At 35.3% G+C, this 25,246-nt stretch overlaps 1 protein-coding gene across 7 annotated transcripts in view; it reads right to left on the reverse strand.

Annotated features, from left to right (window-relative positions):
• LOC110456411 overlaps positions 1–25,246 on the reverse strand; it is a 98,026-nt gene that overhangs the window by 43,687 nt on the left and 29,093 nt on the right. For all 7 annotated transcript variants that reach the window (XM_021507151.1, XM_021507152.1, XM_021507153.1 and 4 more), the window contains 7 exons: positions 22,034–22,198; positions 21,725–21,796; positions 17,898–18,053; positions 14,588–14,662; positions 6,691–6,873; positions 5,823–5,891; positions 1,114–1,317 (listed from right to left, as the gene is read on the reverse strand). In XM_021507151.1, coding sequence (XP_021362826.1) covers positions 1,114–1,317; positions 5,823–5,891; positions 6,691–6,873; positions 14,588–14,662; positions 17,898–18,053; positions 21,725–21,796; positions 22,034–22,198 — 924 coding nt within the window. The remainder of the gene's footprint in view (positions 1–1,113; positions 1,318–5,822; positions 5,892–6,690; positions 6,874–14,587; positions 14,663–17,897; positions 18,054–21,724; positions 21,797–22,033; positions 22,199–25,246) is intronic.

The following is a 25,246-nucleotide window of genomic DNA, read 5'->3' on the forward strand; positions in this document are numbered from 1 at the left end:
GTGTCATACTTTTGTGCGATAGTTAATACATGTTCAGTATTTGATAATAAACACATATGTAATCAAGTGTGTGATAGTAAAAAGTATGTTGCATCAGTTTCATAGAAAAAACATAGGTAATACCTGTTTGTGATATTCAACACAAAGTTAAAACGTGAGGAAGGATCTGTAGATTTCGAGTTAATAATTATGTTGCTTTTGACTTCAATATTAAGCGAAACGTATTGATTGTTAAAAATGTCAGCATATACAAGATTGCCCCCTTATAAGGTAATAAAAATTATAATGAAAATTCTTGGGACCATTCAAATAGAGAACACAATGTTCTTTCTGAAATTATAAGAAAAATAGTTTCATTTAAAGACGGTCATGAAACCTGTCTTAGTAACATAGATATTTCTTATAAATTGCCCATCTACAACAGTTACCAAGGTAAAGCTTTTATTGACAAGATTGAACTTTTTACATGGTATTTAACAGTTTAAAATTTCATTTTTCTGTCTTTATGATGCCATGGTGTTTCAACACCACCTTGAATGACGATATGGAAGCAGGTGGTATCTGCTGACGTAGATTTGTGATATCCTTTTGTGTTATTTCCTCAAGCTTATATTACAACTACAAAAAACTCATCAAAGCGTAAATTCAAGCGTTATTTCAAAATTGTCATCAATATTTAACTTTACCTTTAAGTACATTTAACTTGTTTCAACAGTTGATCTCTTTTGGAGAATATGCATTTTCCGATAAGGTAGTAAACATCTTAATTTAAATTTATAATAGATCTCCAGGCGATGAATTTCAGTACCATTACACCATCTTATTGTATCATTGTTATTTTGCAGAAATTGATGATTTTACAAATTGACAACATATGGAATATTTCAAATAGATTCAGAATATGAAAATTTGATTGGAATCCGTGTGACAGGAAAAATATATGAATATGGAAAAACTACAAGAAGATATCTTAACAACGAGTATTTAGTACTTCCTTGTCAAGTCGATCCATAAATAGATGTATATTATCAATAAAAAAGAAAGAAATTGTCAAGTCGATCCGTAAGTAGATGCTGTCAAACTATATATTATTATATAAATATACAATCATACCTCTTCAGTTGAATTGGTTTTGTAGCATTGATTCAACTGATCTAATGGAATTGTTCCTTGACAATTATATACTGAACAAACGACAAACTGTCGGTCCCCATGTATCTGTGTAACTGGCATTGTGACTGATTCGTTAGAATCCAGTAGTCTTCTCACACATCCCTTGCAGTATGAATGGCCACAATCATCAATTTGAAGTAATGCCTTGGAATAGAAACACATAAATAGTCTATATTCAAACGACAATGTATCATATGACGAACCATTTTATGATCAAAATTAAGAAAAGTCAACAAGGTTAATGTGAGTGTGCGCCCGTGTGTGGGCAAAAGAATTATAATAACATTTTCGACAGAGTTTCGGAGCAGTCCGGTCCTTTTTATAACATAACACCTTACAAACAAATGGCATCCGATATATGAAACAAATGAAACCATGACATAATTCGTTTACCATGGACAAGTTTCTTACATAGTGAATTGACTCTATCAAGAGATTCCAAAGAAATAGTGGAGAAGTGTCTTAAAAGGGGTAGGCCGTTAATACCCAAGTCATTCAAAGTAAAAATATAAAATAAGGGTATGAAACAACATACGGTAACCGATTAATCTTGAGGTTTATATCAACCTGGTTTAAAATGCAATAAGTGGTCAGTGAAAACTTAGCGCATTTACTTTTATTATGGTAATGTATTTCTGTTAAATGTCTGAATTGCGGGGGTTTTCTGAACTTGCGAAAATGGTTCTGCAGTAAAGAGGAATCTACTTTAATAATCGATAAATATCATACTTTTGATGGTACACATACACAAATGTACATGTATATTAATAAATATCTAATCTAATATTTTGCGCACTGGACAGCGCTCTCGCTTGTTTAACCATGCATGCGGCAAGGGTTTGATTCCTCTATCGGACGTGAACATGTATGGAGTCACCTGCCTAATCACGTGGGTTTTCTCTGAGTACTCATGTGCCCTACTATATTAGGACTCCATTCGCGCTATGATCCGGCCAACAACAGTGATTAATTTAAGTTTCTGATATAATGATTGAAAAACAACTCCCTTGCCATTAACAGATTCTTCCTTTCCTTTATAATAAAAAGACATACCCTCATCTCTTACGAGTGTTAAAAGTCATTGCTTCAGTGACCTCAACAGGTTTAAGCAACAGTTGAAATAATAGGTTACTATATTAGAATGTTTCATCAATTGCCTCAATTTGTATTGCAGTATACAAATAATTATTTATTGAATTATGAACTTATTAACGCCCTTCCAAATGTCCATAACCAATTTCTTTGAAAAATAATATTATGAACTATTTTTCTGAATTTCTGATTTTCATCATAATAAAGTTTAGGAGGAATAATTATTAAGGGGAAATATCTTTTGGCCATTCATTGTGTCCGGATACATTTTCTAAGGGGAAATATTGTACCCGTAAACTAATCATATGATCAGTTTTTAGTACTCGCGTACTTATGCAATTGGGTTCATCTGTCTCACATGCCACTGAAACTAGGTCAAGCCTTTTCCCACCTGGGTAATTAACGAGGCACGTCCCGTATATCATTATAGCAATTCCATGGCGTACACTTACGTACGTTCTTTATTCCATGGCTGACGCTAGGCTGATACCTGTCCTTTAAAGATGACAGAGGAGCGATAATTGACATCAAAGCCGGTTAATTTCATCTATAAGCTGCCATGACATGCTTTTGCTGTACATCATATATTTACATGTACAATCCAAAAGATGACGCGCACAGAACCTTCGAAATCGTTCTGACATATTCCAGGGGTACAGGGGACGTAAGAAAACATTACACCTGGAATTTCGAAGATGTCCTTATAAATGCTACACCAAACAACTGTTAATTATGACCAGGATCTGATAAAGGATTGTGCATAGACCATGTGTAAACGCTATGTACTGTGTATTGCTACTAATAAAGACAATCTTCATATGACCGGGTTTGTCGTGTTGATTATGGAAATCTTCAACATAAAGATACTTAAGGACATCAGTTTTCCTTAAAATCTTACTAAACAAGTGAATAAAATTAAGTTTAATAAGGCTTAATATATTTTTCTTATTTTTGTCGGAATTTAGCTTCTCTCCTTGATGAATATATAGTTTGAGCCGGCGTGAATTACACCTGTCACTATTTGTCTTTGGTTTGGGTAATTGTATGCAAGTTATATGCTTTTCACACGTACCTTTTAATGGTTGTTAAGAAAACTCAAACCGGTATTCCAATATGTATTCACTTTATCTTAAACTCTTTATCCGGTAGTCTTAATATCCCGCGCTACATGTGCTACAAATTAACGAATTGGCTGATAAAAATGAGTGGGCTGGGTATGGAGATGGGTCAATTTTACATAACAAATACAGATTACCGTCATTTTGTCAACGATTGATTAAAAAGATGAATATGGGTGTCAATATTAAGCGAAACGTATTGATTGTTAAAAATGTCAGCATATACAAGATTGCCCCCTTATAAGGTAATAAAAATTATAATGAAAATTCTTGGGACCATTCAAATAGAGAACACAATGGTGTCCGGGGGGAAGAAGGGTGGGCTGTTAGGGATAACATTGAGAGAAATGTTTAAAATCATTCTTCTTCTGTATAGATGGAGAGATTTGGAACAAATTCGGTCGAAGCATCCTTGGGCAAAGTTTAAGCGGAGGCGTTGGCTGCCCTTGGGACCGATGGGTGGGGTCCATTATGGAAAACAAAGGGATCCATGTTTCTGTATGAATTAAGCGATATGAAATCAAATTTGATTGCAAACTTCACATTTAAAAACTGGGATTTGAAACAAATTTAGTGTATAGCATCCTTTGGTAAAGGTGACTCACTTATGTGTAAAGGTAGGTTATAAAATAAAAATATTTCTCATTCTGTATGAATAGAGGAATTTGAACCAAATTTGGTGTGGAGCATTCTTAGGCGAAGGGCACTCAATTTGCTATAACGACTAGTGTGATTATCTGTGGGCACAGGGTGGGGCCTAATAGATATTCATAGTGAAAACTGTTTAAATCCTTCTGCTTCCGTACCAATTGATTTTTTTTTAATCGAATTTGGTCTAAAGTATTTTAGAGGAAAGACAATCAACACTGTATGAAAATAGGGTGTGGCTCCCCTGGGGGCAGAGGGATGGGACTCAGTAGATGGAACATTGGGATAAATGTTTACAATCCTTTTTCTTATGTATTAGTGGAGGGATTTTGGTGTAAAGCATCCCTTGGCAAAGGGGACTGAATTTTGTATCTTTAACACAGGTTTTGGTCCCCGAGGGGCAAAACGGTGGGAAAGGAGAAATAGTGGTTAATCTTTAAAATATATCTTCTTTATTAAGAATGTTGGGATTTTAACCATCTTCAGATCAGAAAAAAATCCATCAGCAACATGGACATAATTTCATTTAAGTTGAGAGAGTGATTTCCCTGGGAGCAGAAGGACGTGGCCCGATAAGGTAAATAGAGGTAAATGTAAAAAATAGTTTTGCATACTGAAGAAGGGATCTAAATCAAAGATAGGATTCATGTTGTATTAACCACACCCCACCAAAATTGGAACAGATGGATGGGACCCAATAATGTAAGGGTGTTGCTGAGAGACAGGTAAAATATTTGGAAATATTTGTAGTATAATATTTGATGAGATTATTTTTCCATGATTGCTTAAAGGTGAACGAAACAGGCAATCTGGGCATTTTGTTAGTAAAACTGATAATTCATGCATTGCATAATGGTGTATGTTAACTTTGTTTGACTTTCTGCATCGATATAACGTACCTTAAAGCTGATGTCATTCCTATCTGAATAAGTTCATAGCATTTAAACGAGAAAGGGAAAATATTAATCGTAAATAAGTTAATATTGTTTACAATAAGCTCTTTTATTAGTTTGTGTTTACAGGCTATCAATGGATAGACGAAAACAACGTATATTGATTACGTCGTCCGCAAAGTACTACTTTTTCACAAAGAAATAGGAGTCATCTCTCAAACTTAGATACTTGGTAATCCGAGTATTATACTGGATTTTATAACAGATGAAGTTGAAATAATCCCGACAACTAGCAAAGCCCTTGACAGAACATAGTCTTATTAGCGCCATTAGTTTGAGAGAGAGTAAATGAGTCTGTAGGAAGCTCTGGGTCAACTAGACTGGCGTGCCATAGCACGCGCACGGGGGATTCAAAGCACGGCATTTCATTGATCAACATTAAAAGGATTGCGCCATTCATAGAAATATACTTTTTTCTTGTAAATAAAAATGACTCATATTTTGTATTATAAAAAAGTTTCTTTTTAATTTTAGAATTCAATTATAAAGGTCGGACAAGATAAGAAATTGGTCTATAGATGTATTTGCGGTTTATTCAGAGTGCATTTCGTTTTTTGGTCTACACATCGATAGACCAATTTCTTATCGTGTACAATCCTTAATTAAGCAATCACACTAGATTCTACAAACTGGATAGAAATTCTGTATTCGTTAAACTGTTCCGATAATTTTAAATGAACAAAACAAATTATATTTACGTGTACGTATCTGGACAACAATGATATTCAGAAGCGACTATCCTGTTATACTATTGATGCATTTGGTGTGAACTGGGAAATAATAATTAGATGATTTGGAAATCTTTACATACCTCCGTCTTAAACATTACAATGATTACCTCTTTCCAGCATAAACATGTACTGCAGCAACCATACTCCAGATCTTTAACGTACACTTTACGTGACGCCTACAAAATAAATGTACATCATTAATCAATGGCTTCTATTAAATAATCGGCTGTATTCCACTTGAATTTAATTATAAAAAAAATATATATCATAACATGTTGAATTTATGATTTCATTTAAAAAAAAATAACAAAGGTGTTTTTTTCTTAAATTATTTGAAAAATACTAGACATATGACAAATGTACCAAACTTAAAGAATAGTTCTAAAATCTACTAGAAGACTAGTTGAAATGTTTACGAAATAATATTGAAATAAAAACAATATATAAACAATGACTTTCCTTTTAATGCGAACACTTTTAAACACATTTAAAAAGTTATCGTTACATACATTTTCGTTAGCCAGCGAATAAATAGGTAATGGTTTACTATCACAAGGTTGATAGACGAAATTGTTAAACTAACTTTATAAATTGGATCGACCATATGAATGGGCAGCGAAACGTTGTGATATGAAATTGAATAACCTGTTAATGGCTTTGGTTAGCTATGAAATAAGATTTGTCCATGAAATGTATCGACAAACAAATAAAATCTGAATACGGCTATGATTTAAACTATGAATCGGCTTTAATTTTGACTCTATTATCCAGATTAATTTCTTGGTTTCATTATTGATGCATTCGGTTTAATAATATTTCAAACGGAAACGCAGGGAAAATGGGATAATTCATATGTATTTTGTTAATATATTGTTTGTTCATATTAACCCTGTACGACGTCAAATATTGACCTTGTAATTTCACACTTTAGAAACACAAAGAAAAAGAAAATATTATCAAACAAAATATACTTACAACAATTTTGAGATATTTAACAGGAAGAAGGTGTTTTGCGGAGAGTTTCGAACAGGTACATATCGCATACTCTTTCACCAATTCGGATCCATTGATTTTGTAATTATCTTTATTGATAACCATATCTGCGATGCACTCGATACACACACAGGTAAATTCAGAACAGGAAAGTGCAGCAAAAACCTGCAAAAAAAGGTCTGATATCTGTTATTTAACAATGATAATAGTAATAAATTAATGTATCTGCAAGAAATTTCAACAAATCAAATTAACACTTATTTAATGATTGACCTTCATTTTGACGGCGTATAGTATGAACGTAGTTGGCAAAGAACATAATTTATGGAGCGCGTCATAAAATATGTTCAAATGCCATACAAAGGAAACAAACAGTCGAATCGGGTTGCTACGATGGTAGCTACGGTACCTGTTGTTGCTAGGATAATTTAATTCCTGTGAATCTACATCGATATATGGGTAACTTTAGAAAATACGCAGTGAACAACACACTGTTTCTTCTTTTCATAGCTTTTTGATGTTTAATTCAGTAATATTAGTAGCACTTCTAATTTTGTATTCATTTATAACGGTCATTATGTACACGCATTGACACACTGCTCAGGTAGTGACGCGGTAGAACGTCGTAAAAGGAAGCCGATATTGTTAACTTCACCGTCAAAGAATTTTGAATGTGAATCCATGGAATAAGAAGTTTGCCAGCATCTCTTTATTGCTTAATCAGTCATAATGGATCCCGAATATGTTCCATATTTCTAGATGTTGGAGGAACCAAACAATAGCTGTCGTCGAACAGTTATCTCGCCTAAGCGTGAAAAGCACCATATTGGAAACAGGTATCAATCTGCCGAGCATTTTGTTCGTTGCATATACACTAACTAATACGCAGTCAAAGATTACAAGCTTAAGAAGGGAGAGATGTAAATATACTGAAATAACAAGAGAATACCGGAGTGTAATCAGAACCATAAAATTCAAACTCGATGAAACCAGGTAAAAAAGAAATAAATGATTTTTTTAAATATGACTATGAAAAAAGAACAAGGACATAAGTTTTCCGGAGGGGTACATCTACAACATTTCCAAGAAATGTTTCCACCTCAAAAATAAAACTAGATTAGTTACAAAGAAACCATCAGCTAATAATAACATTCGATATTTGTTTTCCAAAAGGAAATAGTCTAATACCAAATCAGATCCTGATGGAGATAATAAAATGTACCCGTAGTCTCTAGAATCCGCATATAAACATTCAACATTTATCTTTAAAATCGTGATATTCAGAACAAGCCAAGGTATTTTTCCTGATAAGCTTTTCGACAAATATAGATCTGAGAACAAAAATAAATAAGCCAAGAGAGTAGCACATGGATTGTTAGTATACATGGAACAGTCTGCTTGAAAATTTTAGCAAACGAAGAAAACAATGATATTGGCAACAAGGAAATCCACTATTTACACGATTTAATCCTCAGTATATTTTATCATAGCTTTTATCTTTCTTTCACATATCATTGTCCAAAAACAAAGATGTTCTGAAAGTTTTAAATGAGGTTAAGTAGATATAGAGTGAAAAAATCAATTCCTCTGATAAAAGAAAATATTCAGAAGAAATCATGTTTTCAAGTTAAAATATTTTATGGGTTCTCGAAAACCAACATTCTATCGATTTCACTTTTGGAGAATAATGTGTAACGCTACGACTGTAACTTTGCTTTAATTAACAATTTGAGGTTTGCATAATCGTTTCGTTGATGTTATCAGCATGCTAAGTTCTTGGTTTTGCCTTTAAGGTAATTAAATAAATCTTTGAATTTGAGTTTCATCTCGGATTTAAAGCTGCTTAGTCTTTTTTTAAATGACAGGCTTGAAAGATTTAAACCACTCTGAAAGTTACTCAATTGCTTGGCATAGTCTTCCACGGAATCAAGAAGTCTCTTAAAATTAACAAATTAATTGATTGTTTAATTATATAAATAACTAGGACCCTTAGCGAAATGCAGGCTACTTGTCAAATATAATCATCCTGAGCACCCAAACTGCATGTATTCCTAAGTTGGTTAAAGGTGTGTTTTTAATATTTGACGCCTGCAGCCTTCAAAGTGCATACACGTGTTATTCATTTGAACAAACTTAAAAACTTTCATCCAAGTATGTTAATGGCTTTATAATCATAGGCCTCTTAACTATTCAGAAAGAAAATGTTTCAAAATGTTTCAACACAAATGATGATAATAATAATATACAACATTTAATAGCGCCCTATATAATTTGTAAAATTACTCTACGGCGCTTTACAACACATGCATTATATTATCAATACTATAAATAAAGTAGATATAAAGGCATACAAATCAGCATTATACATTAAGTAACGAGACATTTATCTCAATATCCATATAAATAAATATATATAGGGTGGCGTGTTCGTGACGTCTGTGCAAGAGCCTAAAATGCAGACGTAAAGAGGCGGGTCTTCATATCCTTCTTGAATTTATCCAGAGTTTCTGACATTATGAAACCAGATGGTAAGCTATTTTACAATGTTGCCGAAAGCCTTTTAAAGCATCGGTTTCCATAGGTCAATATGACACGTTTGACCTTGAAAGGAGGTCAAGGCTATCTTTCTGAAAATAGATATATCATTGCATGCCAGCATGCTTTTGCAAAGATCATAACCGTAGGAGTTTTGGTTACGCAGAAGATGTTTAAAAGTTATTACATATATGAAACCTTTGACCTTTTAAGTAGGTCAAGGCAATTTATTTCTGGAAACGTTTTAGCAATCATAATATGTTCCTGCTGGTCAAATATCCTTACTTGAGACTCCTGATATTTCAGAAAATGTTCTTTAAAGTTATATTTCACATTTGACCTCTATGACCTCCAAAAACTCCGGGTCATTTATTTGATAAAACACTCTCAATCCCAGTATGCTACTGGTTAAAAACAGCAACTTGGAATTCGTGGTTAAGGGGGAGCTTCTTAAATGTATTAAACACATTAACCCTTATAAACTTTAGGTAAATCAAGGTCAAGTCATACTACTGACCAAATGTCATCATCTTTGGCCTTTTGGTTATTCAAAAGATGTGGTTTGAAGTTTTATACATTTCTTACCCCTGTGACCTTGAACAATAATCAATGTAATTTATTTGAGGATACTTTATAACACTTAACTTAACAAGAGGCCTGTATCGCTCACCTGGACATCAAAGCAATCATGGCAAAATATTCTCCAAATAAGATCCAAAAGGATGGGCCAGACCCCAAGGACAATCCTTGTATCCTATCTGTATTAGATTTTTCATGCCCAGACATTTTATGTATGGTTATGGAGTGGGGATCTCAACTGTTTCCAAGGTGTGACTAAGAAACTAGGTATCTAGGGTTGTGGCCAGACCCCAGGATCAATTATAATATCATGACTGCATTCGTCTCTTTATGCCCAGCATTTGTATATACAGTTTTGGGGTGGGGATCTCAACCGTTTCAAAGTCATGACCCAGGGACTATGTCTCCAAGGGTGGTGCCAGACCCCTGGCCAATCCTGGAAGCATATCTGCATTCTTCTCTTCATTTTCAGCCATTGTATATATGGTTATAGGGTGGGGCTCTCAACCATTTCCAAGCAATAATCTATTTTTGGACTTCCCCTTTAGCCAAGGGGGTCAGCCCCACTACTTGTACAATTTGAATCCCTGCCTCCCATGAATGCTTCCAACCAAATATGATTGATATCTAGTTCACTGTTCTACAGAAGAAGTCGTTTGTAGCAATATAGCGAAATTACCCCCTTTTGGCCCCGCCTCTTAGCCCCCTGGGGGGTCAGCCCCACGATTTGTACAATTTTGAATCCCCACCACCTAGAGATGCTGCCAGTTAAATATGGTTGATATCAATCACATAGTTTCAGAGAAGTAGTCGCTTAAAGCAATATAGCCTAATTGCCCCCTTTTAGCCTCACCCCTCAGCCCCCTGGGGGTCAGCGGCACCAGTTGTACAACTTTTAATCCCTGCATCCCATGATCGCTTTTGATCAAATATGATTGATATCCAGTGCATTGTTCTACAGAAGAAGTCGTTTGTAGCAATATAGCCAAATTGCCCCCTTTTGGCCCCGCCCCTCAACCCCCTGGGGGGTCAGCCCCACGATTTGTACAATATTGAATCCCCACCACCTAGGGATGCTGCCAGTCAAATATGGTTGATATCCATCACTGAGTTTCAGAGAAGAAGTCGCTTAAAACAATATAACCTAATTCCCTCCTTTTGGCCCCGCCCCTCAACCCCCTGGGGGGTCAGCCCAACGATTTGTACAATTTGAATCCCTACCACCTAGGGATGCTTCCAGTCCAATATGGTTGATATCCATTTCATAGTTCCAGAGAAGTCGTGGCGTAAAGCAATATAGCCAAATTACTCCCTTTTGGCCACGCCTCTTAGCCACCTGGGGGGTCAGTCCCACCAGTTGTTCAATTTTTAATCCCTGCATCCCATGTTAGCTTTTGATCAAATATGATTGATATCCAGTGCATTGTTCTACAGAAGAAGTCGTTTGTAGCAATATAGCCAAATTGCCACCTTTTGGCCCCGCCTCTCAGCCCCCTGGGGGGGGGGGTCAGCCCCACGATTTGTACAATTTTGAATCCCCACCACCTAGGGATGCTGCCAGTCAAATATGGTTGATATCCATCACTGAGTTTCAGAGTAGAAGTTGCTTAAAACAATCTAGCCTAATTCCCTCCTTTTGGCCCCGCCCTCAGCCCCCTGGGGGGTCAGCCCCACGTTTTGTACAATTTGAATCCCCACCACCTAGGGATACTGCCAGTCAAATATGGTTGGTATCCATCACTTAGTTTCAGAGAAGAAATCGCTTAAAGAAATATAGCCTAATTGCCCCCTTTTGGTCCCGTCCCTCAGCCCCCTGGGGGGTCAGCCCCACGATTTGTACAATTTTGAATCCCCACCACCTAGGAATGCTGCCAGTCAAATATGGTTGATATCAATTACTTAGTTTCAGAGAGGAAGTCGCTTAAAGCAATATAGCCAAATTGCCCCCTTTTTGCCCACCCCTCAGCCCCCTGGGGGGTCAGCCCCACCAGTTGTCAGTTTTTAATCCCTGCATCCCATGATTGCTTTTGATCAAATATGATTGATATCAAGTGCATTGTTCTACAGAAGAAGTCGGTTGTAGCAATATAGCCAAATTGCCCCCTTTTGGCCCCGCGCCTCAGCCCCCTAGGGGGTCAGCCCCACGATTTGTACAATTTTGAATCACCACCACCTAGGGATGCTTCCAGTTCAATATGGTTGATATCCATCTCATAGTTCCAGAGAAGTCGTCGCGTAAAGCAATATAGCCAAATTACCCCCTTTTGGCCCCGCCCCTCAGCCCCCTGGGGGATCGGTCACACCATTTGCACAATTTTTAATCCCTGCCTCCCATGAATGCTTTTGATCAAATATTATAGATATCCAGTGCGGATTCTACAGAAGAAGTTGTTTGTAGCAATATAGCCAATTTGCCCCCTTTGGCCCCGCCCCTCAGCCCCACCATTTGTGCAATTTTAAATCACCACCACCTGGGGATGCATCCAGTCCAATACGGTTGATATCCATCTCATAGTACCAGAGAAGAAGTCGCTTAAAGCAATATAGCCAAATTACTCCTTTTGGCCCCGCCCCTCAGCCCCCTGGAGGGTCACCCCAACCATTTGTACAATTTGGAATCCCCACCACCTAGGGATGCTTCCAGTCAAATGTAGTTAAATTCCAATCAGTGGTTAAGAAGAAAAAGTCGTTTAAAGCAATTGTTGATGTACAGACGACGGACGACGGACGCCATGGTATGGTTCTTCGGACCAGGTGAGCTAATAAATACAGTTGTTGGATATCACAACGTTACATGATGTGCGTTGTTCGCACAATGTTCGCACGGTGTGTTCACGGAAAGCCCACTATTAAAAACTGTGCACACCTGTGCGACAGGTAATGCACAATCGTTTGATAGGTGTTACGGTTGTTAGGTATGAAGGAATGGTATGTGAATAAATATGTTTCTTGATTAAACTAGAGAAACTATAAGCAAACTCCCAAAGATATACCCGCGCTTGTGGTTACACTTAGTCCTGGAGCAGAAATGGAATTTTCAAGTTCAAGAAAAGAAACTGAAATAAAAAAAAAATGTATGCACATCATCCTTTGATGTAGTTTCACTGTCCAAAGTTACAAAAGAAAATCAAACAAACAAGTAAGGAGTTTCGCTTACAAGATTTCTTGAGCAGAAATTTGAGGTTTCAAGGGCAAAAACTCCTGGAAAAATTAGTGAATTGTAAACTCTTTTCTTCGTGTACATCAGTCTATGAGGTAGCTTCTCTTTGTCAAGATCCATACAAATCAAGTAAACAGTTATGTAGGAGTTACGCTTACAAGGTTTCTGGAGCAGAAATTAGTTTCAAGGTCCATAATTCGAGGGAAAATGATAGAATCTCTAATTGCTCACTTACTGTACAAAGGAGCTCAAGTTAAAATGCAAACATTTCCTTGCCCATAGAAAAACAAGTAAAAATGATTATAAATACATTTTTGAGAAATTCGTTGGAGATGTCTAATAAGATGCTAACTACTAGTCTAAGGCAGCCTAGCAAATTCCCCCACGCCTGTAGAGCCCACTATGAAAATCTGTGCACACCTGTGCGACAGGTAATGCACACTCGTTCGATAGGTGTTACGGTTGTTAGGTATGAAGGAACAAGTTTTCGATTTTCTGTAAAAAGTGCTGTTTACAAACAAAATTACAAATAATGTGTGTAAAATGGATTCAAAAATGATTTCTTGTTATAAAAGATATGGGCTGTCAAATGTCAAAATCCATTAAATAATTCTTGTTGCTTGGGTAGCGTAAGGCTTACTTTTAGAATACGATAACAATGCATTAGAAGCTCACCTTGGACGAAGTGCTAGTGAGCTCATGGTATAGTGCAGCGTCCATCGCCCGTCAATTGTTTTCTTTGGAGAACTGCTTCTTAAATAATGAAAGACCAATGGTACTTGAGTTCTCCAAAGAAAATAATTGACGGACGATTGACGCTGCACTATACTATGAGCTCACTAGCACTTCGTCCAAGGTGAGCTTCTTTGTTTGCAAACAGCACTTTTACAGAAAATCGAAAACTTATTTCTTCCTCATCATTTAGAAAAGCATTGTTTGTCCTTCAAACATTAGTAATTTTTTAATCCTAAAACTGCTACTTTTCAGAGTTTCATGCCTTTCAGTCCAAAAGGTTTATATATTTGTTTTTCATTATCCAAGCCATGGGATGCTTGTTTGACGTATCGCGTAGGCAAAGGAGCACAAGTTAAAATGCAAACATTTCCTTGCCCATAGAAAAACAAGTAAAAATGACTATAAATACACTTTTGAGAAATTCGTTTGAGATGTCTAATCAGATGCTAACTACTAGTCTAAGGCAGCCTAGCAAATTCCCCCACGCCTGTATGCTGGAGAATATTGATTCTGATTTGTGTCCAGGCCGTTCTTCCAACGACCTTTTTTCATAGTGCCACCATACCTATATGGTGTAGCATAGACACTGCAACACTGATCCTAGATCATTTTATTTACCAACTGGGTAATCGAACCACACTCGTCTGCCGAACGCCGGAGTGTTAACCACTTAGGATAATTTCACTTATGCATGCAATTTCATCACAAAGTGAATACTTGAACGTTTATCCTGTTTCAAACTATTGGTAAAATAATTTTAGCACCAGCAACATTATTCGTTAAAATCGAAAGATTTCCTGTTAAGTGATTTGATAATTCGACATGCACATAGCTTTCCCTAAATTCAAACAAGATTCAAAAACTACTTGCCTTCTTTTGATGGAACGTGCACGTAGTAAAGAAAGGATCCTTTACTTGTGTATTTTCATTTTCACTTTCGATGAACTATGATAAAATAATAAAAGAAAGTTTAACAATACGGTACGCTGTGGAGTATATATTTAATATAATGGAATTTGTATTGTTTCCCTTTTAATTTGTTTTGTTAAGTAATATAATGAAGAACCAAGTGTATGTTTAAACTTCCCACCAGAAAGGAATTTTACTTTTTATGAACCAGATATTAATGAATTAGTTTTGAACAAAACATGAGCCTCTGCTTCTATAGCATCATATCTAATAGCAATTTAAACATAGACTACGTTAAAAACTATATCAAATAATTTTCATTGGTTAGTGAGAATATGACGTCATCGTGTTTGCATATTTTGTACCAGAATCATCGTTATACTTATTGTTAGCTTCTATGACGTCACAGTTAGATAAATTATTATCAACTAAGTTGCTTAAGTATTCAAAAAGTTTAACATTAACATGTACAATTACAAAATTGATTGTGGTGCTTCGTAAACACGTACAAAAGTACTTGTACACAGTTCGTCTTGGCGTTTGTAATAAGCTTTGATGTTAATACATGTATACATTTATAGCCTGAATAAGCACATAACAAACTTGTGAGAATGAAAGATAGAACATGATATTAACAAGATAATAATAAAGGATCTAATGAAGTTTTACTCAGTTGGATAGGTAGTGAAGTTTACACGACACCCTAATGTAATAATATATTAATTGTTTGTAAACCATCTAGCTCATTTGGTGATTTATGAATAGCTATATATATATTTATATTAACATTTTGATCATACGTTAAAGATACATCAGCAAATAGTGGTAAAACAACACTTAATTGGTAAGGCAATAGAGTCAAGTGCCTTTGTAGCACCACACACTATTCGCGCTGGTTAATTTTCTAAAGCTTATTTACATATTCCTTACTTAATTTTTCCCGGTCGACATCGGCATACTCTAAAATAGGTATTTTAAAGTAAAGTATAATATCTGCAAACCTTTTTCTATCAAGAATAGAACGTATTTATCATAGCACATGAATTTGGTGTGTGTTGTCACACACCGTCACAACATGTAGTCGGGAACTGCTCTCATATCCCAAAATATATTAGAATATGCGGAGGAAAATCATTTACGTGTGTTCAAGTAGAATTTCAGGATGCGGTTAGCGGTCGAAGGGAGATAACTCTCCCCAAAATTCACCACAATACCCTGTACTAGCTTTTTCTACCTCGCCCTATCTGTCTGACATTTACGCGACATTCTGCGGAATTTTCACACAGCGATGTATTTATGCGCGCTATAATGGCTTGAAATTGACAATCAGCATCATAAATATTTTATATTTTTGTTTTATGTATAGTTTTGATGTTATTAGATCCCTGATGTTGTAGTAAAATATAATCTGCACTAAATAGTACGTGGTCTTCTTTGCAATGACAGACTACATATTACGCGGACGCATTCAAACGCAGTTTTAGAAGTGAATAGGCCATATATATATTTTAGGCCCCAGACGGTATATTTGTAGACTTTAGCGAAATCGAATAGTTTTTCGGACTAAAAGGTCTAAATAATTTCCGGTAATTGACAGAGATCGGTTTTTCTCCAATGCTTGCCCGTAAAAGACAGGAATTGTCATGTGAAAAGATAGACTTGTCTTTCCCGAGGGAAAGATAGCCTATACGCGCTATGACGTCACTACGCACTTTTGCATACTTGACCTCTGACCTTTGATTGCATCGCTACTGTTTTGATTGCATTATGCATATGTGTATTGGCGTACATAAATGTAAACATGGCGGGAAATACGAACTGCCAAATGCCAAAGTTTTCAAGATAGGTGATATTGTGACAGTAGATGGAAAGAAAGGGAAAATGATAGACGTGTACAAACCCCTCGGAACATACTGTTTGTATGAAGTTTAATAATTGGGTGATGGTTCGATCGCTAGTGCTGCCCGGCATCAATTAATCAAAGGGATGGCAGACGACAAACTCAATTTTAATGAACTTGCTTTAAACTTTCTTTCTGAACTAGATGTTATTGAACAGAATAATATCTCCATTAATATCTCTACTGAATGCATACGTTGCCAGACTGCTTCGTCGGTTGCCGATACTTCACTGTTAGGCCTACACACGTGACTCCGGCTGGGGATAACTGTGCAGTCCATAGTCAAAACAAATAACGGGACAATTCATCACGATTTGTCAGTATGGATGACGATGACGTTAGAAAATGTGTTGAAGATAACGAAAACGAAAAAACTAGAAAGAAAACACTATGTCACATTATACTTCTACAAACATTTTTGACAGAACAAAACGAAGAGAGACATATTCAGGACATACCCTCTGAAGATCTTGACAATTACCTATAAACATGTTTTGTTTCGGTTCGACAGAGTTATGGTAGTGAATACCGACCAAGTTCTCTGAGGGTGATGCTAGGGTTGTATGAAAGGTATGTAAAAAGGCACAGATATGACGCCAGTACCATTTTTCTAAAACCCCAAAGCGTCTGAAATCCAAACCAAATGATTTAAAAAAGAAAGGTCTCAGAACAAACCAATGAATGCAGATCCTATCATCGTTTCCGAAAACGACATTTCATATGAACGAGGTCAACTTGGACGGGCAACACCGATGCAATGTTAAATACTTTGTGGTTTAATAATATGATACCCTATAGAATGACACTCGGCAAAAAAAGTTCCAAATAGTAGTCAATGTCATTTATGCGAAATCTCTACCCAGACACATTCTGATTCGCCTACTTCAATATCATGCCGTCTTTTAGCAAATATATCGTTTATTATATATACTTCTACTCTACTACCGATTCTATCATGTCTACAATGATAGAAAGTCTTTTGAAACCAGGTAGTGCTATATCGCTATCAATTTTTGTTTCGTTTAGCCAAGTTTTGGTAAATGTTAGAATACTAAAACTATATAATTTAGTGAAGAGAATGTCAAGCATAGGGAAAAACCTCTTTATATTTTCTTTTAGACAATTGAAATTGCTGGAAAGTTTAAAATAACCTCGTGACTTGAATTTTTTTTTAAACTCATTGTAGAAATTGTACATCGTTTGCCATCTATAAAAAGATGTTTTCTGATCAATATAATTATTACTATAAACTACCACAACTTATAAAACAATCCTACAGAGTGAAATAATTGTAATCATTATTCTTAAATTAAACATTATGAATTAAAAAATGTGTAATTCATTTTACTATTCTTATAAAATAAAGCTTACTGTTACCACTTGTGACAATGACTCTTGAAAGTCTTGTTCTGATCCCGTCAAGTTTACCTCTTCACCTTGGACATCTTCATCGCACATTGGACATCTATGTAACCCTCTTTTAATGCATTGCTCGCATGCAAAGTGATTGCATTTTAATCGAACGCACTAAAATGAAAGGAAAAGAAGAAAGTCATGCATTTGTTACATTAATGATAACAATATTATAAACAAGTTTAAATGAAAAGTTCGAAAAAAATCTACACAACGAACAAAGAGTGAGAACAAGAAGTCTCTTCGCTAACCTCCTTTTTTCTGGACTTCATGTATATCTGGACCCCAGTGTCGGTTAAGGTTAAGGAGATACCTGGCCTACAGTATCTGTGATGCTAAACATATATTCCAAGGCATTGTTTGTGTAAAATGTAAAACTTTGATATGACTACATAGATTGTATCAATTTACTAACGACATATACATGATGTACTCTCTAATTCTATACTGTTGGCCATATTCATCAACCTTGTTGATCAATTGGACCTATAATCTTTGGTTGTCTTTACATTAACCTTTGGTGTTACGTTATAATTCTTATAAGATGTGCGGATGAAAAACAAAATCTTCCTCTATCTTAAGGATGTGAGGAAAAATCTCCTTCCCTCGGTGGGATTAATTTGGTTGTCTAACCGAAGCTCTGCCGGGAGTAAGACAACCATATAATCACCCTGAGGGAAGGAGAAATCTCTGTTACAGGTTTGCGGTAAGGAATGATAATTTTTCTTCCTTCATTCCAATACTATGTTTAAAAATAATAGTTCTCAGTATTTTTAATATGTGTGTTATCCTGATTTGCACATGACCCGTACGGTCCGTTCTGACCTTGAACAGATATTGGGGGGAAAACGTTCGATTGGACACAAGACATAAGATATGCCAACAAAATTTTGTTTCTCCAAAAACCGCGATGTCCATGGTCTTATTAACATATATGACCGTTGGTGACACATTTGTTGACGTTTGTATAACTTTAGTTTGGTATGAAAGATGCGAATGAAAGGTAGTGTACCCTTATCGAAAATAGTAATGAATATATTATTATTCTATAACAACAATGTCGAAAACAGCATAAAAATTGGGTCGTAATGCCGAGATATTGACCTGAAAAGTTTACACTTTTCACCTGTATGTCCTTCCACAACTATTTAGGATTATCGGACCTTCCGGTGAATGGGACTCAAGTTCAACGGCTGTGGCAGCCACTATGGAAAGAACATGCGATAACGAGATTTTAGTTGGAAAGTCAGTTTGAAATCAATCCCTTTAAACCTCAGTCACATTTGCACCTGGGAATCGTAAGGTCGCCGGGATATTATCCGCCACTATCGGCCGATTTTTGACGCATCACGGGTCGCTTAAAGCTTTTAGCGTGGAGATAAAAGTTGCCGGTGCCCCTGATTTTTTTCTGACCGAAACTCGTCGGAACCTTCCCGGCAGTCTCTCGTAAGTGTCCAGCAAGGATTTCGTAAGATTATCTTTCGGCTCGAACGATTATCTTGGGATTCTGTACAATTCCACATGCTCCCAGGCGTCCTGTAGACCGCCCGCTGTCCGGACGGGTACTCGTAAGGTAACATAATACAGACTAACATTTACACAGTTAATTTGATGCAACACTTATATGCAGTGCTTAATTTTATTTATCTCGAGAATATAATAGAATTATGATTTTTTTTTCTCCCTATAACATACACAAGTCATAACATCTTGGTTCAATAATGAAAATCATCACGATCCACTCCATTAGCCTACTTAGGTGTGTAAAGGTAACGTACACTAAACACACCTGTGATAGTGCTAACAGCAGCAAGTCAAAACACACCTTTGTCCAGGTAAGACATCAAAGGGATGTCAGTAGGTGGACAGGTGCTAGTGCTAGTGCAAGTTACCTGATGTAAGTACGTAGGTTACTTGTCTTCCAATTTTCCATTTAACAACAATGTCCTCAGGTTATTTAACGGGGAATTAAATAAGGATCAAATTCTAGAACAATTGTTAATAAGATATGTTAGCACTGTTACAGATAGAGACGTGTTTATATGCAAACCACAATCATTACAGATGCATCACCGGAGAGAGACAGCCATATGCTGGACTACATTTTGCACACTTTATATCTGATCAGGTGGTTCAATGATGAATTACTCGTGTTTGTGAAACTTGAACACGAGTTAAACGGACAGGTTACTCTTCTGCAAAATTCTTGAATTTTGTATGTAGATGTGTATTTGTTTACTTCCTAAATTCACTGGATTGCATAAAAAAAATGTAAACATTGATATCATTCCCTCCCATTACCACTATATTAAATGAATCGAGACAAGACAACTTATGTCATAGATATTACATACTTATTCACAATGTACTCATTTTCATTACTGGGGATAAACGTACACGAGATGCTGCTCATTTTGGGCATATACTATTAAACCGATGCATTTATTTGACAATTGCAATAGTATATCGTCAGCCATAAGGACATGAGGATTCTCAGGTCCCTGTGTCTCTATCTTGTAGATATGTGAGTGGAGTGCGCTTACGTTTCACTCAATTTTCAATCAATATGTTTTGCTTTGATCATATTTTCTAGGGATCAATTGAATAAATAAAAGTATAACATTTACAGTACTCGAATAAAGAATTGTATATACATAAATGTATATGTACACGAATGTAAGGATAGCCCTTCGGACACATCGTTAGCCTCCTCGATAGGAACACAGTGTATCATTTAGAATATCGCTGTTTATATGCATGTAGCACTTTCTTTATACATATAAATATTAAATACACCAGTGAGTAACATAACAATAACATTAATTCGAGGTTCTTATATACCGCTTTATCACAACCTAGTTTGTAGGTTCCCAAATTTTTATCCGTGCTTATAGGGCCTTTGCAACCAGCCAATACCTTTCTCAACTCCCTGGGGAGCATACAGTCGGAGCTGCCATTTCGGCGCTAACAGCTAGCATTCAAAGATTCTAGCACTGCCAACCACGTAATCATTTACAAAAGATAAAGTATCTTGCTCAAAGATACAACACAGTGCCGTGCCGTGACTCGAACACACAACCCTTCGGTCACGAGCCCGGCGTCCTACTACTAGACTATCGTACCTCCAGTTACAATGGAATATATCATTTAAATAACTGAAGAGTTCACATATCAAACACACGATCAAAGTTTCCCTTTTTTTCCCAATAAGGCAGTGTTGACTGCGTTGAACTTGTGACGTCACAGATGTGGGCAAGACTCGCCGCTGTGGCAAAGGTGTGTTTTTCAGAAAAATCGTATTATTTCGGAAACGGAGGCCCTTACCACGATCGCATTTTTTAAACCGTTTATTGTATTAAATCAAGTATTTTCTTAGCGTTAGAGTTTGGAGGACTGATTGTGTAACTCCATTTCCAATTATTTTTATTATCTCACTTCCCGCATTGCGCCTCTATTTTGTAGGACCATGTTTAAGACCTGCTGGTAACTTTTAAATGGCATTTCACTCGCGGTTTAAAGTCAGTTTGCATTCAAAGATTACCTATGCGGCCTTTTATTAGCTAATTTATTTGAGGTTATACTTTTTGTTTTATATAACGGGAACATTGAAATGGTCGCCATTACAATTAGTACTGGTAAAAGATAGCGTGTCAACAGGTATGACTTTTCTTCACAAATGAAATTTCATAAAAATAAATATAATATGCAGGATGAACTTTGTATAACAAATTGCTCATATGCAGTGTATATACCAAGCAAAGAATATTGGTGTAATTTCAACTTACGTTTCCGACAATATGTTTTCTACACTCGACACATCCAAGTCGTCTTAAATACCTTCCGTTTTCCCTTGCCATCTAGTAAAATATAATTCAGGTATTTGAAAGTTGCAAAAGGTACGTTAAAAAATTAATCATCATGAACCAGAAAAATAACAAGTTTATTATTTCAAGTAGTTTTGTTACTAACATTAACAGATCATAACATAATTATAATATATGGAAGGAATATGTGAATAACTAAAATGTTATGGATACATTACGATAAGGCATGGTATCAGTATTATTATGAAATCTTAATTAAATAGTAGTTACCGTATGTACACGTTTGATTGTAAACAGATGATTCTTGTCATGAATATCACAGTTAATCCACCATTGTTGTTTTGCTCCGGTATCTGTATCAATCAGCTTCACGTATAGGTTTTTTTTATAGCAAGTAAGGCAGATTTTGTGTTCACAGGGCAAAGCGTACTTGGGCTAAAATCAACATTAGAACATATATCGACGGATATCCATTTCAGTATCATAATATCATTACTTATAGAATACAATCATATATCGTCGCCAATACACTTGGTAAAGGCATTTGCTGGTTCAAAACACAAGAAAATACCGAGATGTCAACAAAACGATAAAAGGAAAGATTTACACGGAGAACCAAGAAAATGTACAAGGAGACTAAGGCTACAGATGAGACAAAGGACACAACCCAGGAAACAAACAAAGACAAGATTGCAAACAATGCAATTTAATCAAAGCAAGAAGTACAGAAACAGGACTAAACACGACAGTCAAACACACTGGAAGAGTAATTAAAGACTCCAGTGCATGAGAGAGGAAGAAAGGGAAGAAAGAGGGGGGGGTTCAAGAGAATGAAAGCGCAAGAGCGATTAAAGAAAAAGAAAGCGCAAAGTGATGAAAATGCCAAATAAGTGTCATATTCTCTGTTTTAATACCCAAGGATTAAAAGATAAAGGTAAAAGACTAAGAGTATAATTATGAATGGCTAAAAAAAAATAAAAAAATCCATAAAGCATTATTGCAAGGAACGCATCTTTCAGAAGAAGTAATACAGGAAGTAAATACAGAAATTAATACTTTTGGTAAAGGATTTCATTGTTTCGGAAATTACAGAAGTCGAGGCGTGACAATTATTATTTAAATCATCTTTAGTAAATAACGTTGTAAATAGTAAAACTCTAATTGATGGACGTTGTGTAAAGATCAATTTAGAAGTAAATAAAAAAATATTTACTCTTTTAAATATGTATGCACCAAAAATTGAAACACAAAGAAACATTGTTTAAACAAGATTAACAAAGAAATTGAAGACTTTAAACAAGGGTTTATAATAGTAGGTGGAGACTTTAACGAAGTACAAAATATAAAAGATAAAAAGACATTTTCAGTTAGGCTAAAAATAAACAATACGTATGGTCTTAAACATTTAAAGAAATGCTATAAATTGCTGGACATATAGAGATTAAAAATAGAAACAAACATCAATTTACATGGAGAAGAAACAGACATGGCAAATGTAGTGGAATTGACTACTTCTAAATAAAGGAAGATTTTCACAATTTAGTAAAGACTTAGGATATTAGACCAGCTCAAATTAAATAAACAGACCATTTGTCGATATCACTAAACCTCTAAATAGGTCATATACAAGACAAAGGCCCTGGTTTATGGAAAATCAATAATAGTATCCTAAAAACCTCATAAATAAAGAGAGAAAAGATAGTATTAATGAATGTAAAAATATGCATCTGAATAAAAGGCAAACCTGGGACTATTGTAAATTAAATATATATTCAGAAACAATAAAATTCTGTAAGGATAAGTCGAAATCTGTAAAATATCATATACAAAATCGTGAAAACAGACTTTCTGAACTATTGGACAAAGAAAATATTGCAACAGAAGAAGAAATTTAGGTAAATAACATTAAAAGGGATGTAGAATAACATTATCGGGACAATGCTAGAGGGGCACAAATACGTTCAAGAATAAGGTGGGTAGAAGAGGGCGAAAAAATAATGAAGTTTTTCTTAGGATTAAAAAACAAAGACAACTAAAGAATATATTGAAGAGAATAAAAAATGCAGATAGGGTTGTTGTAGAGGAAACAGGTGAAGTTTTTAAAACTATTAAACATTCTTATGATAAACTATATACGTCATATACTTCAGATAGGCAAAAAATGCCTACACTATTATTGAATGACAGTTCAAAATGTGACGGGGAACTAACATTAGAAGAGTGCAGAAATGCTATTTTTTGAATGATGTTAAACAAAAGTCAAGGAATTGATGGGTTATCAGTTGAATTTGAAAGAGAATTTTGGGATTCGGTTGGAAACGTAGTAACAGAATCTTTAAATGAAACATACAAGCATGGGTAACTAAGTGAAACACCTCATTTAGGCCTAGTTACCTTGATTCATAAAAAGAATAGTTTTGAAAATTGGTTATTATTTAGCAGCATATGTAAATTTAATTTGGATTCGTGTATACTTTTCTTAGATTTTGCATAAGCTTTCGACTTTTAGAATGGAATTTCAAGTTGTATAAGTTTAAAATCTTTTGGTTTGGAAATTCATATATTCAATGGGTTAAAACGTTTTACACAGACATACGAGGTTGTTTTAAAAAAAATTAACTGGGTTACAGAAGAATATGGTATCACAAGAGGCATACGACAAGGATACCCTCTGTCCTGTCTCTTACTTGTAATTGCCTAGGAAGTTATGGCGATATATATTAGGCAGTCACGCATACAAGGATTTACGATTTACAGACACCACAGGATACAATTAGCACAGTTAGCTGATGATACAACATTGTGTTTGAAATATAATGATGTCAAAACTGCTTTAAAAATCATTGAACATTTTGAGATGTTTCGGATCTTAAATTGAACAGACGGAAAACAGAATGAATACGGTTTAGACAAAATAGGAATAGAGGAAATAGCTTGGAAGGAATAAATTAGAAAAGAAACTTATGTAAAATTCCTAGGTATGCATTATGGTACCAATAGAAAAGTATGTAATAATTCAAACTAGAAGAGTACAAAAGTAACAATTGATGATATGTTAAAAAAATGGGAAAAAAAGAAAATTACCAGTCATTGGGAGAACGGTCGTCATACAAACGCTAGTAATAACAATAATTATGTTTTTAGCCAGCACTCAGTCAATTGGAGATGAACAAATTAAAGAAATAGGAAGTAGATATTATTTTATTTGGGAAGATAAAAAGGAGAAGGTTAAAAGAAATGTAATGATTTGAAGCAAAATCGAAGGTGAATTAAAAGTTCGAGACCTGAAATCTCATATAAAATGATTCGAATAAGTTCGATGAAAAGACGAAGAAAATTCGGCGAAGAAAATTTGAAAGCTATTCCTAAAATAATTTTCTGATATTTGAAATGAGAAAATTGGAAATCTAAAATCTATAAAAAATATCAGGATCATTTACCTATTTTTTATTAATTAATAAAAGCGTGGGTAAAGATAAGGGG

The sequence above is a fragment of the Mizuhopecten yessoensis genome, unplaced genomic scaffold (assembly GCF_002113885.1).
Source record: "Mizuhopecten yessoensis strain PY_sf001 unplaced genomic scaffold, ASM211388v2 scaffold8745, whole genome shotgun sequence".
In the NCBI taxonomy this organism is placed as follows: domain Eukaryota; kingdom Metazoa; phylum Mollusca; class Bivalvia; order Pectinida; family Pectinidae; genus Mizuhopecten; species Mizuhopecten yessoensis.